Here is a 17,217-nt window from a genome sequence, read left to right as displayed (position 1 = left end):
CGTTAGATAAAGCACACGAGAGCGAGAAAGGAATAGAAGGATATGTTGATAGGGTTAGTTGATGTAGGGAGGGAGGAGGCTCGTGTGGAGCATAAACACCAGTATAGACCAGCTGGGCCGAATGGCCTGTTCCTGTGCTGTGCATTTTATGTAACGGTGACTACACTTCAAAAAGTACGTCATTGGCTGTAAAGCACTTTGGGACGCCCTGAGACCATGAAAGGCACCGTGTAAACGCAAGGTCTTCCTTTAACTGCTGAGGCCCAAATCAAATGATGAACCTTTCAGTTTTAGTCTGGATATCGCCAAGGCTGAAAACACTTAGGCTTGAAGGGGAGGCAAATCAGAAGTGACCAACCTCGGGTTTTAAACCTGCAAGAAGGGAAGGCTGAGGGGAGGGGAGGGGAGGGGAGGTGTTCCCCTTCCAGGGTACCATGGTCCGAACTCGTCCGCCTCCCTGCATTGAAAGCAAGACGCGTCGCACCTGTGTTCTGCTCCAATTCATTCTTTCCCAAGCCCTCAAAATTGAAGAATCCTCACCTCAGCCTTCCCTTCTTACAGATTTAAAACCTGAGCTTGGTCTGGTCTGATTTGCCTCCCCTTCAGTCCTAGGTGTTTTCTGCCTTGGCAATATCCTGCACCGTGGGCCTCGGCTCACAATTGTCCACAGCTCGAGGAGAGGGGCTGAGTGAAAGACAAGCAGTTCTGACCCAGAGGAGGGGAGCAAAACCAGGGGCAGAGTCAATCCCCCTCCTCACCTCAGAAAGCTGCCCTCGTACCTCCTCACTCCTGTTTAAGGAGGCTGCCCTCGTAGCTCCTCGCTCCTGTTTAAGGAGACTGCCCTCGTACCTCCACACTCCTGTTTAAGGAGACTGCCCTCGTACCTCCACATTCCTGTTTAAGGAGACTGCCCTCGTACCTCCTCACTCCTGTTTAAGGAGGCTGCCCTCGTACCTCCTCACTCCTGTTTAAGGAGACTGCCCTCGTACCTCCTCACTCCTGTTTAAGGAGACTGCCCTCGTACCTCCTCACTCCTGTTTAAGGAGACTGCCCTCGTACCTCCTCACTCCTGTTTAAGGAGACTGCCCTCGTACCTCCTCACTCTTTTGTTAACTAGTGAGAGAGGGGGAGGCTGCAGTGGGGGATCCTTACTGACGGCAGAGAGCTGTTCAGAGAGCTGTTTCATCGGATTGATGTCGATTCTGGGGGAGGGGAAGCTCGTCCAGCAACTATTCACAGTGTGACACCGTCACAAGATCCCGCTTCTGTTCCTCACTTGACATGAGACCAGAAACTCCTGTGTTGTGGTTGTGGTACATGGGCCCAGAGGTCACTAGTTCAAATCCCATCACCGCAAGTTGTGCAATAGTGCAAAATGGGTGATGGCGAGTTGTCTGTGTGTGTGTGTGTGTGTGTGTGTGTCTGTCTGTGTGTGTGTATGTCTATCTGTGTGTGTGTGTGTCTATCTGTGTGTGTGTGTGTTTTTTTTTTCACCATTTCAGGACGTCCCAAAGCACTTTACGCAGCCAGTGAAATACTTTTTAAAGTGTAGTCACCACTGCTGCAATGTAGGAAACGCGGCAGCCAATTTGCGCACAGCAAGATCCCACAGCCATGAGAAAATGACCGGATAATGGGGTAGAAATCGTTCGGAGCAGCGAACCAACATTCCTCGCCGCTCCATAGATTTATACCGACCCGCAAACGTTCGGGCACTTCCTCGAATAGGAAGCGGGGAAGAGCCCAGAGTCAGTTCAGGCGAAGCTAGGACCCAGGGGAGAAGCGAGAGGATCGATCTCTCCCCTCCACCAATCAGATCGCAGCACTTTTGACAAGCTGCGTTCACTGTCTCCGCAGCCTTCCAACGTTAAACCAGGAAGTGAAAGGTGCAACGTTAAAATCTTTGTGAATCAGTTATAGAGAGCAAAAAAAAGAGAGGGTGAGGAATAACTGAATAAAAGAGACAGAAGGAAAAAGTTTTTTTAAAAATTTAATTAAAAAATTTTTTTTAATGATCAAGAACTATTAAAACAAGGAGTAAAGTGATTCCACATTGTTAAAAGTTAATTTTTAGTTGTTTGGCAGTCATTGAGACTTACTGTGCTGTTAAAACTCAGTTTAGACCTGTATTTTTAAACGTACCTGTTTGGTGGCGTGATTAGTTACTTACCAGCTGGGCAAGTTTGTACTTTGTCAATGATTTTCCTGATTGCGGTGCGCAATATACCTTTAATTTGAAGCTGTCCTATCGGCAGAGAACCAATACGAACATACGAATTAAGAGCAGCAGTAGGCCATTCGGCCCCTCGAGCCTGTTCTGCCATTTGATAAGATCATGGCTGATCTGATTGCGACCTCAACCCTACTTTCCCGTCTACCTACTATAACCTTTGACTCCCTTGTTAATCAGGAATCTATTTAACTCAGCCTTAAAAATATTCAATGACCCTGCCTCCACCGCTCTCTGGGGAAGGGAGTTCCACAGACTCACGACCCTCTGAGAGAAAAAATTTCTCATCATCTCCGTCTTAAATGGGAGACCCCTTATTTTTAAACTGTGGCCCCTAGTTCTAGTCTCCCACCACAAGGATCTTATATGTTTCAATAAGATCACCTCTCATTCTTCTAAACTCCAGTGTAAACAGGCCCAACTTGTCCTCATGAGATAACCCCCTCATCCCAGGAATCAGTTGAGTGAACCTTCTCTGAACCACCTGATTCACTTTGTATGTGTGAACACCAGAACCTGCTCCTTTATTTCGCCACTAACAACAGAGAGCGTTGAACTCCTCCGTTATTTCAGGAGTGATTTCTGCCCCCATCTGTTTTTTTTAGTGATGTTGATTGAGGGATAAATATTGGCCCCAGGACATCAGGGAGAACTCCCCTGCTCTTCTTCGAAATAGTGGCCATGGGATCTTTTACATCCACCCTCAGTACTGCACTGGGAGCGTTAGCCTGGATTTTGGGCTCAGCGGCACGAGTTTTACCCACTGAGCCACGGCTGATATATTTTGACAGCGGATTTGCTGGGTTTGTGACGTTGGTTAATCGATGTGTGATTCTTTCTGCAGGTTTATGGGCGTCTGTGTTCATGAGGGTCAGTTACACGCTCTGACCGAGGTGAGTGTTACTGCTGTTGGTGCAAGGCTTTGGGTAACAGGCAGAAAGAGTGCTCTAATAGGAACAGGAGGAGGCCATTCAGCCCCTCCAACCTGTAACATAGAACAGGAGGAGGCCATTCAGCCCCTCCAACCTGTTACATAGAACAGGAGGAGGCCATTCAGCCCCTCCAACCTGTTACATAGAACAGGAGGAGGCCATTCAGCCTCTCCAACCTGTTACATAGAACAGGAGGAGGCCATTCAGCCCCTCCAACCTGTTACATAGAACAGGAGGAGGCCATTCAGCCCCTCCAACCTGTTACATAGAACAGGAGGAGGCCATTCAGCCTCTCCAACCTGTTACATAGAACAGGAGGAGGCCATTCAGCCCCTCCAACCTGTTACATAGAACAGGAGGAGGCCATTCAGCCCCTCCAACCTGTTACATAGAACAGGAGGAGGCCATTCAGCCCCTCCAACCTGTTACATAGAACAGGAGGAGGCCATTCAGCCCCTCCAACCTGTTACATAGAACAGGAGGAGGCCATTCAGCCCCTCCAACCTGGTCCACCATTCTCTTATATCATGACTAATCTGTACCTCAACTCCATTTACCCACCTTTGCTCCATTTCCCTTGATATCCCTCCCTTCCCCTCCTTCCCCCTTCCCCCTTTCCCTCCCTTTCCCTCCCTGGAGGAAAAGGTTTGTCTGGAGTTGCCAGTAGTATCCTCAGCGTGCGGCTGGTTCTCGTCAGAAATACCTCACCAACGTCTTCACGCAGAGAGTTTGTGAGTCTGTGGGATTCACTTCCAGGGTTAGTGGTGGAGGCAGAAACTATGTCAACATTGAAGATTAGATCGGAGAGGTGGATGAAGGAAAAGGACGAGTGAGTGAAGGTGATTGGGACTATCTGCTGACATGGAGGGTAAACGCCGCCGCGCTCTGGTTGGGCCGAATGGCCTGTTTCCGTTTCGTAATTCCTGTGTTTCCACAGCTGCAAATTAAACCTGCCCGAGTTTGAAAGGGAGCTGGCCGAGTTCAGACGTGTCTGTTGAGGGAGCGTGTCCCTGCCTGTCACAGGAAAGGAGACCATTGAAATGCCAGAGAGGAGCGTTAAACCAGAGGAGTTTAGTGGGAGTGAGAGGCACAGCGCTGGTCAAATCAGCCTAAAGACACTGGGCGGAGGGGCAAATGGTTAAACTGTGGGAAATAGATAAAGGTCACCCTGCTATAGTAGGCTGGGCCAGAGGAATATGTTGGGGACAGTGCAGAGGGAGCTTTACTCTGAATCTAACCCGTGCTGTACCTGCCCTGGGAGTGTTTGATGGGACAGTGTAGAGGGGGATTTACTCTGTATCTAACCCGTGCTGTACCTGCCCTGGGAGTGTTTGATGGGACAGTGTAGAGGGAGCTTTACTCTGTATCTAACCCTGTACCTGCCCTGGGAGTGTTTGATGGGACAGTGTAGAGGGGGATTTACTCTGTATCTAACCCGTGCTGTACCTGCCCTGGGAGTGTTTGATGGGACAGTGTAGAGGGAGCTTTACTCTGTATCTAACCCATGCTGTACCTGCCCTGGGAGTGTTTGATGGGACAGTGTAGAGGGAGCTTTACTCTGTATCTAACCCATGCTGTACCTGCCCTGGGTGTGTTTGATGGGACAGTGTAGAGGGAGCTTTACTCTGTATCTAACCCGTGCTGTACCTGCCCTGGGAGTGTTTGATGGGACAGTGTAGAGGGAGCTTTACTCTGTATCTAACCCGTGCTGTACTTGCCCTGGGAGTGTTTGATGGGACAGTGTAGAGGGGGATTTACTCTGTATCTAACCCGTGCTGTACCTGCCCTGGGAGTGTTTGATGGGACAGTGTAGAATCATAGAATCATAGAATCATAGAAGTTACAACATGGAAACAGGCCCTTCGGCCCAACATGTCCATGTCGCCCAGTTTATACCACTAAGCTAGTCCCAATTGCCTGCACTTGGCCCATATCCCTCCATACCCATCTTACCCATGTAACTGTCCAAATGCTTTTTAAAAGACAAAATTGTACCCGCCTCTACTACTGCCTCTGGCAGCTCGTTCCAGACACTCACCACCCTTTGAGTGAAAAAATTGCCCCTCTGGACCCTTTTGTATCTCTCCCCTCTCACCTTAAATCTATGCCCCCTCGTTATAGACTCCCCTACCTTTGGGAAAAGATTTTGACTATCGACCTTATCTATGCCCCTCATTATTTTATAGACTTCGATAAGATCACCCCTTAACCTCCTGCTCTCCAGGGAAAAAAGTCCCAGTCTGTCTAACCTCTCCCTGTAAGTCAAACCATCAAGTCCCGGTAGCATCCTAGTAAATCTTTTCTGCACTCTTTCTAGTTTAATAATATCCTTTCTGTAATAGGGTGACCAGAACTGTACACAGTACTCCAAGTGTGGCCTCACCAATGCCCTGTACAACTTCAACAAGACATCCCAACTCCTGCATTCAATGTTCTGACCAATGAAACCAAACATGCTGAATGCCTTCTTCACTACCCTATCCACCTGTGACTCCACTTTCAAGGAGCTATGAATCTGTACTCCCAGATCTCTTTGTTCTATAACTCTCCCCAACGCCCTACCATTAACGGAGTATGTCCTGGCCCGATTCGATCTACCAAAATGCATCACCTCACATTTATCTAAATTAAACTCCATCTGCCATTCATCGGCCCACTGGCCCAATTTATCAAGATCCCGTTGCAATCCTAGATAACCTTCTTCACTGTCCACAATGCCACCAATCTTGGTGTCATCTGCAAACTTACTAACCATGCCTCCTAAATTCTCATCCAAATCATTAATATAAATAACAAATAACAGCGGACCCAGCACCGATCCCTGAGGCACACCGCTGGACACAGGCATCCAGTTTGAAAAACAACCCTCCACAACCACCCTCTGTCTTCTGTCGTCAAGCCAATTTTGTATCCAATTGGCTACCTCACCTTGGATCCCATGAGATTTAACCTTATGTAACAACCTACCATGCGGTACCTTGTCAAATGCTTTAGTGTAGAGGGAGCTTTACTCTGTATCTAACCCGTGCTGTACCTGCCCTGGGAGTGTTTGATGGGACAGTGCAGCGGGAGCTTTACTCTGTATCTAACCCGTGCTGTACCTGCCCTGGGAGTGTTTGATGGGACAGTGTGGAGGGAGCTTTACTCTGTATCTAACCCGTGCTGTACCTGCCCTGGGAGTGTTTGATGGGGCAGTGTAGAGGGAGCTTTACTCTGTATCTAACCCATGCTGTACCTGCCCTGGGAGTGTTTGATGGGACAGTGTAGAGGGAGCTTTACTCTGTATCTAACCCGTGCTGTACCTGCCCTGGGAGTGTTTGATGGGACAGTGTAGAGGGAGCTTTACTCTGTATCTGACCCGTACTGTACCTGCCCTGGGAGTGTTTGATGGGACAGTGTAGAGGGAGCTTTACTCTGTATCTAACCCGTGCTGTACCTGCCCTGGGAGTGTTTGATGGGACAGTGTAGAGGGAGCTTTACTCTGTATCTGACCCGTACTGTACCTGCCCTGGGAGTGTTTGATGGGACAGTGTAGAGGGTGATTTATCATGCTGTACTTGACTGTTGCTGGGACTGAGTGTTTGAAATGGAATACAAGCAACCCAAACATGAAGAGCACAAAATTCTGGGAAGAATTAGTTGGGTGGGGGAGTGCTGCGGGGGGAAGGGATGCTGCGGGGGGAAGGGATGCTGCGGGGGGAAGGGATGCTGCGGGGGGGAGGGATGCTGCGGGGGGAAGGGATGCTGCGGGGGGGAGGGATGCTGCGGGGGGAAGGGATGCTGCGGGGGGAAGGGATGCTGCGGGGTGGAGGGGTGCTGTGGGGTGGGGGTGTCGGGGGAGGTGCTGTGGGGTGATGGAGGGTTGGAAGGGTGCTGTGAGGTGGCGGGGGGGATGGGGGGGGGTCTGTCTGAAAACCTGGTGAATCAGAGACCTTGCGTTGTAATTTCTTTAATATCAAACGCTGGGTCTCTGAAAGGTTAAAGGTGAACTTCCCTCTGTGAGGTGGGTTTGATGTTGTCTTACTGTGAGCGTTACATCGATTTACAACAAAACTACAGCGCAGAAACAGGCCATTCGGCCCAACAGGTCCGTGCTGGTGTTTATCCTCCACACGAGCCTCCTCCCTCCCTACTTCATCTCACCCTATCAGCATATCCTTCTATTCCTTTCTCCCTCATGTGTTTATCGAGCTTCCCCTTAAATGTATCTATTCTATTCGCCTCAACTACTCCTTGTGGGAGTGAGTTCCACATTCTCACCACTCTCTGGGTAAAGAAGTTTCTCCTCAATTCTTTATTGGATTTATTTGCGACGATTTTATATTTATGATCTCTAGTTTTGGACTCCCCCACAAGTGGAAACATTTTCTCTACGTCTACCCTATCGAACCCTACGTTTGTCTTAAAGACCTCTATCAGATCACCCCTCAGACTTCTGTTTTCTGGAGAAAAGAGCTCCAGTCTGTTCAGCCTTTCCTGATGGGTAGAACCTCTCAGTTCTGATTGGGGAGGAGGGGAGAGGTCAGAGCTGTTTGTGAGGCTGGGACGAGTAGAGCAAGTGGGTACGGTAGCATAATGGTTATGTTACTGGACTAGTAATCCAGAGTCATGAGTTCAAATCCTGCTATGTGTAGCTGGGGAATTTAAATTTAATTCAATAAATTCTGGAATTAAAATTCTAGTATCAGTAAAGGTGGTCATGAAACTACCAGATTGTCATAAAAACTGATCTGGTTCACTAATGTCCTTTAGGGAAGGAAACCTGCCGTCCTTACCCGGTCTGGCCTATATGTGACTCTAGACCCACAGCAATGTGGTTGATTCTAAATTGCCCTCTGAAATGGCCTAGCAAGCCACTCAGTTGTAAAATCTCACTAAAAAGAGTCACAATAAGAATAAAACCGGACGGACCACCTGGCATTGGAACTCCCTTCCTAACAGCACTGTGGGAGAACCGTCACCACACGGACTGCAGCGGTTCAAGAAGGCGGCTCACCACCACCTTCTCAAGGGCAATTAGGGATGGGCAATAAGTTCTGGCCTCGCCAGCGACGCCCACATCACATGAACGAATTTAAAAAAATTCCTGCTGGGCTCTCTGTTGCCAGGCAACACACCTCCAGGCCTCGTCCCTTGTTTTAAGAATCACTCAGCATCTGAGACTGAGCACATTTTATTCGATGACGACCAATATCATCGACCCTGCGTGCTCCCGCCTTCGTGTTTCTGTAAATTCTGAGCTCTTTGCTTGTTACATCCTATGGGTTTGGTGAAAATATTTGAACCGTGCTATTGCCTGGCAGTGATGTGCTCACAATCCACCCTCACACAGGCTACTTTCCGTCCACATCCCCCAGCAATTACTGTCACTCACCGCTCCCTCCCTCTATCTTCCATTCTCTTTCCCACCTCCACCAACTGTACCAAAGACTGACTCCCTATCTCTTCCTCCCCCTTCTCTCGGGTTTCACATCTCACTCTCTGACCTCTTCCCTGGTCTGGTCCCGCTCCAGAGACTTGAGCACAAAATCTAGGCTCACACTCCCAGTGCATGCACTGAGGGAGCGCTGCACCGTCGGAGGTGCCGTCTTTCAGATGAGACGGTAAACCGAGGCCCCGCCCGCCCTCTCAGGTGGACGTAAAAGATCCCAGGGTCACTATTTCGAAGAAGAGCAGGGGAGTTCTCCCCGGTGTCCTGGACAATATTTATCCCTCAACCAACATCAGTAAAAACAGATTATCTGGTCATTATCACATTGCTGTTTGTGGGATCTTGCTGTGCGCAAATTGGCTGCCACGTTTCCTACGTCACAACAGTGACTGCACTTCAAAAGGTACTTCATTGGCTGTTACGCACTTTGGGAAGTCCTGGGGGCATGAAAGGCACTATATAAATGTAAGTCTTTGTTTAATATGTATGTCTTTGTTCACCTGTCTTCTGATCCTCTCTCTTCTTCCCCTCCTCCTGTTGTTTGCTATCTCTCTTTATCCATCCCTCCTGCCCCCACTGTATTTTCTCTCCCTCTCATTATCTTCCCAAACTGTACTGTCTCTCTCCTCTCTCAATCTTTCTCTGTTACACACTCTCCCATTTATACTGCTCTCTCTATGTCCCTATTACGCACGGGCTCTCTCTCCCCTACCTACATTGTGCGCTCCCTCTCCTCTCCCTACGTTGCGGCTCCCTCTCCCCTCCCTACGTTGTGGCACACTCCCTCTCCCCTCCCTACGTTGTGGCACACTCCCTCTCCCCTACCTACGTTGCGGCACACTCCCTCTCCCCTCCCTACGTTGTGGCTCTCTCTCCCCTACCTACGTTGCGGCACACTCCCTCTCCCCTCCCTACGTTGCGGCTCCCTCTCCCCTCCCTACGTTGTGGCACACTCTCCCCTACCTACAGTGTGGCTCGCTCCCTCCTTTTCTCAAAATCGCTGGTGTCCTTGGATGGATCAGTGCTGTCACCAAGTGTGAGGGTCTGTGATACATCCCTTGTCACGTCGGATTCCGATTCACACCCAGTTACACAGGATTCGAGGGCTGAAGGGCCTTGGGACGTTTTACTACTTTAATGGTGCTACATAAATGCAGGTTGTTGCTGTTAAAGTTCACATGAGTTCTGATGAGGGACCGGCAGGACCCTTGTGAAATCTCAGGCTCAGAAAAGGAAAATGGGACAAATAAGAGAAAGGAAGAGCTTGCATTTATATAGCGCCTTTCACAACCTCAGGACGTCCCAAAGCAATGAAGTACTGTTTGAAGTGTAGCCACTGTTGTAATGCAGGAAACCTGGCAGCCAATTTGTGCACAGCAAGATCCCAAAAACAGCAATGAGTTAATGACCAGATAATTTGTTTTTAGGTGTTGGTTGAGGGATAAATATTGGCCCCAGGACACCAGGGAGAACTCCCCTGCTCTTCTTCAAAATAGTGGCCATGGGATCTTTTACGTCCACCTGAGAGGACAGACGGGGCCTCAGTTTAACGTCTCATCCGAAAGACGGCACCCCCGACAATGCAGCGCTCCCTCAGTACAGCATTAAAGTGTCAAGTCGTTATAGTGGGAATTAAACCCATGCCTTCTGATTGAGAGGCGAGAGCAATGGGGGAGTGAGACTGATTGGATAGCTCTTTCAAAGAGCCGGCACAGGCACGATGGGCCGAACGGCCTCCTCCTGTGTTGGACGATTCTACAAAGGCTGCAGCCTGGTAGAATTAAATGAGGCCGGGTACCTGCTCTGCCATCTCCAGTGCCCCTCTCTCTGTGCTCTGAGCACCCAGAGCTCGCACACGCCTGCTCTGCTCCTGGGCCTGCCCTCGGCCTAAACCCGCCATCTCTCGAGCGTTGTGGTGTGAAAACTCCGGGGCTGAGAAGCCAGGCCCTGTTCGTCTGATTGCGTTTCAGAGGCGGCAAAGCAGTTAAAGAGAAGGGGGGGGGGGGGCGCGGGGAAGAGATCAGGTGCTTAAACCATCTCTAATGCGTGTGTAACTGAGACTTCTGTGCTCCTCCTGCCAGTCTTGGATACAGTGCGGGAGCAGTGTATGAGATCATTCATTAAATATGTAGAGGCTGAGCAGTAATTGCAATGAGAAGCCTGGCGCAGGCCCCAGCTTGCTCATCAGGCCTCTTGTTTTCCCCCAGCACTCTTTCCCGTTCTTATTTCTCTCCTTGTTCTCTCCTGTACGATTCTGTTTGTCCTTATTCACTCACCACCTCTCCCCTCACACTCTGTTTTTCCCTTGCTCTCTCAAACCCTGTTATCCCAGCTCTCTCTCTCTATTCTCCCTCCTCTCTCTCTCTCTCTCTCTCTCTCTCTATTCTCCCTCCTCTCTCTCTCACTCTATTCTCCCTCCACTCTCTCTCTCTTTTCTCCCTCCTCTCTCTCTCTCTCTATTCTCCCTCCTCTCTCTCTCACTCTATTCTCCCTCCTCTCTCTCTCTCTCTCTCTATTCTCCCTCCTCTCTCTCTCTCTCTATTCTCCCTCCTCTCTCTCTCACTCTATTCTCCCTCCTCTCTCTCTCACTCTATTCTCCTCCTCTCTCTCTCACTCTATTCTCCCTCCTCTCTCTCTCACTCTATTCTCCCTCCTCTCTCTCTCTCTTACTCTATTCTCCCCTCTCTCTCTCTCTCTCACTCTATTCTTCCTCTTCTCTCTTACTCTATTCTCCCTCCTCTCTCTCTCTCTCTCACTCTATTCTTCCTCTTCTCTCTCTCTCTATTCTCCCTCCTCTCTCTCTCTCTATCTCCCCCCTCTCTCTCTCTCTCTCTATTCTCCCTCCTCTCTCTCTCTCTCTATTCTCCCTCCTCTCTCTCTCTCTATTCTCCCTCCTCTCTCTCTCTCTCACTCTATTCTCCCTCCTCTCTCTCTCACTCTATTCTCCCTTCTCTCTTACTCTATTCTCCCTCCTCTCTCTCTCTCTCTCACTCTATTCTTCCTCTTCTCTCTCACTCTATTCTCCCTCCTCTCTCTCTCTCTATTCTCCTCCTCTCTCTCTCTCTCTCTATTCTCCCTCCTCTCTCTCTCTCTCTATTCTCCCTCCACTCTCTCTCTCTTTTCTCCCTCCTCTCTCTCTCTCTCACTCTATTCTCCCTCCTCTCTCTCTCTCTCTCACTCTATTCTTCCTCCTCTCTCTCTCTCTCTATTCTCCCTCCTCTCTCTCTCTCTCTATTCTCCCCCCTCTCTCTCTCTCACTCTATTCTCCCCCCTCTCTCTCTCTCTCTCTATTCTCCCCCCTCTCTCTCTCTCTCTCTATTCTCCCTCCTCTCTCTCTCTCTATTCTCCCTCCTCTCTCTCTCTCTCTATTCTCCCTCCTCTCTCTCTCTCTCACTCTATTCTCCCTCCTCTCTCTCTCTCTCACTCTATTCTCCCTGCTCTCTCTCTCTCTCTATTCTCCCTCCTCTCTCTCTCTCTATTCTCCCTCCTCTCTCTCTCTCTATTCTCCCCCCTCTCTCTCTCTCTCTCTATTCTCCCTCCTCTCTCTCTCTCTATCTCCCTCCTCTCTCTCTCTCTCTATTCTCCCTCCTCTCTCTCTCTCTCACTCTATTCTCCCTCCTCTCTCTCTCTCTCTCTATTCTCCCTCCTCTCTCTCTCTCTCACTCTATTCTCCCTCCTCTCTCTCTCTCACTCTATTCTCCCTCTCTCTCTCTCTCTCTATTCTCCCTCCTCTCTCTCTCTCTCTATTCTCCCTCCTCTCTCTCTCTCTATTCTCCCCCCTCCTCTCTCTCTCTCTATTCTCCTCCTCTCTCTCTCTCTATTCTCCCTCCTCTCTCTCTCTCTCTTTCTCCTCCTCTCTCTCTCTCACTCTATTCTCCTGCTCTCTCTCTCTCTATTCTCCCCTCCTCTCTCTCTCTCTCTATTCTCCCTCCTCTCTCTCTCTCTATTCTCCCTCCTCTCTCTCTCACTCTATTCTCCCTCCTCTCTCACTCTATTCTCCCTCCTCTCTCTCCCTCCTCCCTCCTCTCTCTCTCTCACTCTATTCTCCCGCTCTCTCTCTCTCTCTATTCTCCCTCCTCTCTCTCTCTCTCTATTCTCCTCCTCTCTCTCTCGCTCTATTCTCCCTCCTCTCTCTCTCTCTCTACTCTTCTCCCTCCTCTCTCTCACTCTATTCTCCCTCTCTCTCTCTCTCTCTCTAGTCTCCCTCCTCTCTCTCTCACTCTATCTCCCTCCTCTCTCTCTCTCTCACTCTATTCTCCCTCCTCTCTCTCTCACACAACTATCTCCCTCCTCTCTCTCTCATCTATTCTCCTCCTCTCTCTCTCACTCTATTCACCCTCCCACACTCTCACTCTATTCTCCCGCCTCTCTCTCTCTCTCACTCTATCTCCCTCCTCTCTCTCTCTCTCACTCAATCTCCCTCCTCTCTCTCTCACTCTATCTCCCTCCTCTCTCTCACTCTATTCTCCCTCCTCTCTCTCACTCTATTCTCCCCCTCTCTCTCACTCATTCTCCTCCTCTCTCTCTCTCTCACTCTATTCTCCCTCCTCTCTCTCTCTCACTCTATCTCCTCCTCTCTCTCTCTCTCTCTATTCTCCCTCCTCTCTCTCTCACTCTATTCTCCCTCCTCTCTCTCACTCACTCTATTCTCCTCCTCTCTCTCTCTCTATCTCCTCCTCTCTCTCTCTCTCACACTATTCTCCCTCCTCTCTCTCTCACTCTATTCTCCTCCTCTCTCTCTCTCACTCTATTCTCCCTCCTCTCTCTCTCTCTCACTCTATTCTCCCTCCTCTCTCTCTCTCTCACTCTATTCTCCCTCCTCTCTCTCTCTCTCACTCTATTCTCCCTCCTCTCTCACTCTCACACTATCACCCACAACTCAACACACACTCAAACACCCTCCACTCACACTCTCACTCTATTCTCCCTCCTCTCTCTCTCACTCACAATCTCCCTCCTCTCTCTCACTCTCACTCTATTCTCCCTCCTCTCTCTCTCTCTCTCTCACTCACATCCCCTCTCTCTCTCTCTCACTCTATTCTCCCTCCTCTCTCTCTCTCTCACTCTATTCTCCCTCCTCTCTCTCTCTCTCTCTATTCTCCCTCCTCTCTCTCTCTCTCACTCTATTCTCCCTCCTCTCGTCTCTCTCTCACTCTATTCTCCTCCTCTCTCTCACTCACTCATCTCCCTCCTCTCTCTCACCACTCTATTCTCCCTCCTCTCTCTCTCTCACACTCTATTCTCCCTCCTCTCTCTCTCTCACTCTATTCTCCCTCCTCTCTCTCTCACTCATTCTCCCTCCTCTCCTCTCTCTCACTCTATTCTCCCTCCTCTCTCTCTCACTCTATTCTCCCTCCTCTCTCTCACTTCACTCTATTCTCCCTCCTCTCTCTCTCTCTATTCTCCCTCCTCTCTCTCTCTCACTCTATTCTCCCTCCTCTCTCTCTCTCTCACTCTATTCTCCCTCCTCTCTCTCTCTTCTCTATTCTCCCTCCTCTCTCTCTCTCACTCTTCTCCCTCCTCTCTCTCTCTCTCTCTCTATTCTCCCTCCACTCTCTCTCTTTCTCCCTCCTCCTCTCTCACTCACCTATTCTCCCTCCTCTCTCTCTATTCTCCCTCCTCTCTCTCTCTCTCTATTCTCCCTCCTCTCTCTCTCACTCTATTCTCCCTCCTCTCTCTCTCTCTCTCTCTATTCTCCCTCCTCTCTCTCTCTCTTTCTCCCTCCTCTCTCTCTCACTCACTCTTCTCCCTCCTCTCTCTCTATTCTCCCTCCACTCTCTCTCTCTTTTCTCCCTCCTCTCTCTCTCACTCACTCTATTCTCCTCCTCCTCTCTCTCTATTCTCCCCTCCACTCTCTCTCTCTTTCTCCCTCCTCTCTCTCTCACTCACTCTATTCTCCCTCCTCTCTCTCTATTCTCCTCCACTCTCTCTCTCTTCTCTCCTCTCTCTCTCACTCACTCTATTCTCCCTCCTCTCTCTCTATTCTCCCTCCACTCTCTCTCTCTTTTCTCCCTCCTCTCTCTCTCACTCACTCTATTCTCCCTCCTCTCTCTCTATTCTCCCTCCACTCTCTCTCTCTATTCTCCCTCCTCTCTCTCTCACTCTATTCTCCCTCCTCTCTCTCTCACTCTATTCTCCCTCCTCTCTCTCTCTCTATTCTCCCTCCTCTCTCTCTCACTCTATTCTCCCTCCTCTCTCTTCACTCTATTCTCCCCTCTCTCTCTCTCTCACTCTATTCTCCCTCCTCTCTCTCTCTTCACTCTATTCTCCCTCCTCTCTCTCTCTCTCTATTCTCCCTCCTCTCTCTCTCTCTCTATTCTCCCTCCTCTCTCTCTCTCTCACTCTATTCTCCCTCCTCCTCTCTCACTCAATCTATTCTCCCTCCTCTCTCTCTCTCTCTCTATTCTCCCTCCTCTCTCTCTCACTCTATTCTCCTCCTCTCTCTCTCACTCTATTCTCCCTCCTCTCTCTCTCACTCACTCTATTCTCCCTCCTCTCTCTCTCTCTCTCTATTCTCCCTCCTCTCTCTCTCTCTCTATTCTCCCTCCTCTCTCTCTCTCTCTATTCTCCCTCCTCTCTCTCTCTCACACTCTATTCTCCCTCCTCTCTCTCTCTTCACTCTATCTCCCTCCTCTCCTCTCTCTCTATTCTCCCTCCTCTCCCTCTCTCTCTATTCTCCCTCCTCTCTCTCTCACTCTATTCTCCCTCCTCTCTCTCTCTCTCTATTCTCCCTCCTCTCTCTCTCTCTCACTCTATTCTCCCTCCTCTCTCTCACTCTATTCTCCCTCCTCTCTCTCTCACTCCTCTATTCTCCTCCTCTCTCTCTCTCTCTATTCTCCCTCCTCTCTCTCTATTCTCCCTCCTCTCTCTCTCTCTCTATTCTCCCTCCTCTCTCTCTCTCTCTCTATTCTCCCTCCTCTCTCTCTCTCTCTATTCTCCCTCCTCTCTCTCACTCTATTCTCCCTCCTCTCTCTCTCACTCACTCTATTCTCCCTCCTCTCTCTCTCTCTCTATTCTCCCTCCTCTCTCTCACTCTATTCTCCCTCCTCTCTCTCTCTCTCTATTCTCCCTCCTCTCTCTCACTCTATTCTCCCTCCTCTCTCTCTCTCTCTCTATTCTCCTCCTCTCTCTCTCACTCACTCTATTCTCCCTCCTCTCTCTCTCTCTCTATTCTCCCTCCTCTCTCTCTCTCTATTCTCCCTCCTCTCTCTCTCACTCACTCTATTCTCCCTCCTCTCTCTCTCTCTCTATTCTCCCTCCTCTCTCTCTCACTCTATTCTCCCTCCTCTCTCTCTCTCTCTATTCTCCCTCCTCTCTCTCTCTCTCACTCTATTCTCCCTCCTCTCTCTCTCTCTCTATTCTCCCTCCTCTCTCTCTCTCTCTCTCTATTCTCCCTCTCTCTCTCTCACTCTATTCTCCCTCCTCTCTCTCTCTCTCTATTCTCCCTCCTCTCTCTCTCTCACTCCTATTCTCCCTCCTCTCTCTCTCTCTCTATTCTCCCTCCTCTCTCTCTCTCTCTCTATTCTCCCTCCTCTCTCTCTCACTCACTCTATTCTCCCTCCTCTCTCTCTCTCTCTATTCTCCCTCCTCTCTCTCTCACTCACTCTATTCTCCCTCCTCTCTCTCTCTCTCTATTCTCCCTCCTCTCTCTCTCTCTATTCTCCCTCCTCTCTCTCACTCTATTCTCCCTCCTCTCTCTCTCTCTCACTCTATTCTCCCTCCTCTCTCTCTCTCTATTCTCCCTCCTCTCTCTCTCTCTATTCTCCCTCCTCTCTCTCTCTCTATTCTCCCTCCTCTCTCTCTCTCTATTCTCCCTCCTCTCTCTCTCTCTCTATTCTCCCTCCTCTCTCTCTCTCTCTATTCTCCCTCCTCTCTCTCTCTCTATTCTCCCTCCTCTCTCTCTCTCTCTATTCTCCCTCCTCTCTCTCTCACTCTATTCTCCCTCCTCTCTCTCTCACTCATCTATTCTCCCTCCTCTCTCTCTCTCTCTCTATTCTCCCTCCTCTCTCTCTCACTCTATTCTCCCTCTCTCTCTCTCTCTCTCTATTCTCCCTCCTCCTCTCTCTCTCTCTCTATTCTCCCTCCTCTCTCTCTCTCTCTATTCTCCCTCCTCTCTCTCTCTCTCACTCTATTCTCCCTCCTCTCTCTCTCACTCACTCTATTCTCCCTGCTCTCTCTCTCTCTCTCTATTCTCCCTCCTCTCTCTCTCTCTCACTCTATTCTCCCTCCTCTCTCTCTCACTCACTCTATTCTCCCTCCTCTCTCTTTCACTCTATTCTCCCTCCTCTCCTCTCTCTCACTCTATTCTCTCCTCCTCTCTCTCACTCTCTCTCTCTATTCTCCCTCCTCTCTCTCTCTCTCTCTCTCTATTCTCCCTCCTCTCTCTCTCTCTCTCTCTATTCTCCCTCCTCTCTCTCTCTCTCTCTATTCTCCCTCCTCTCTCTCTCACTCACTCTATTCTCTCCTCCTCTCTCTCTCTCTCTCTCTATTCTCCCTCCTCTCTCTCTCTCTCTATTCTCCCTCCTCTCTCTCTCTCTCTATTCTCCCTCCTCTCTCTCTCTCTCTATTCTCCCTCCTCTCTCTCTCTCTCTATTCTCCCTCCTCTCTCTCTCTCTCTATTCTCA

The 17,217-nt window shown here is 49.7% G+C and overlaps 2 protein-coding genes across 3 annotated transcripts in view; both read left to right on the top strand.

The window, feature by feature from the left end:
- Positions 1-17,217, top strand: part of LOC137320706 (polymeric immunoglobulin receptor-like) — a 788,493-nt gene that overhangs the window by 99,538 nt on the left and 671,738 nt on the right. The gene's annotated exons all lie outside the window — the stretch shown is intronic.
- Positions 1-17,217, top strand: part of LOC137320705 (dual specificity testis-specific protein kinase 1-like) — a 119,830-nt gene that overhangs the window by 42,322 nt on the left and 60,291 nt on the right. The window contains exon 3 of the mRNA XM_067982401.1: positions 3,075-3,123. Within this exon, the coding sequence (XP_067838502.1) occupies positions 3,075-3,123 (49 nt within the window). The remainder of the gene's footprint in view (positions 1-3,074; positions 3,124-17,217) is intronic.

This window comes from Heptranchias perlo, chromosome 4 (genome assembly GCF_035084215.1).
Source record: "Heptranchias perlo isolate sHepPer1 chromosome 4, sHepPer1.hap1, whole genome shotgun sequence".
NCBI classification, from domain to species: Eukaryota; Metazoa; Chordata; class Chondrichthyes; order Hexanchiformes; family Hexanchidae; genus Heptranchias; species Heptranchias perlo.
The sequence above is the reverse complement of the archived record's forward strand: the minus strand, read 5'-3'. Positions and strand labels throughout refer to the sequence as shown.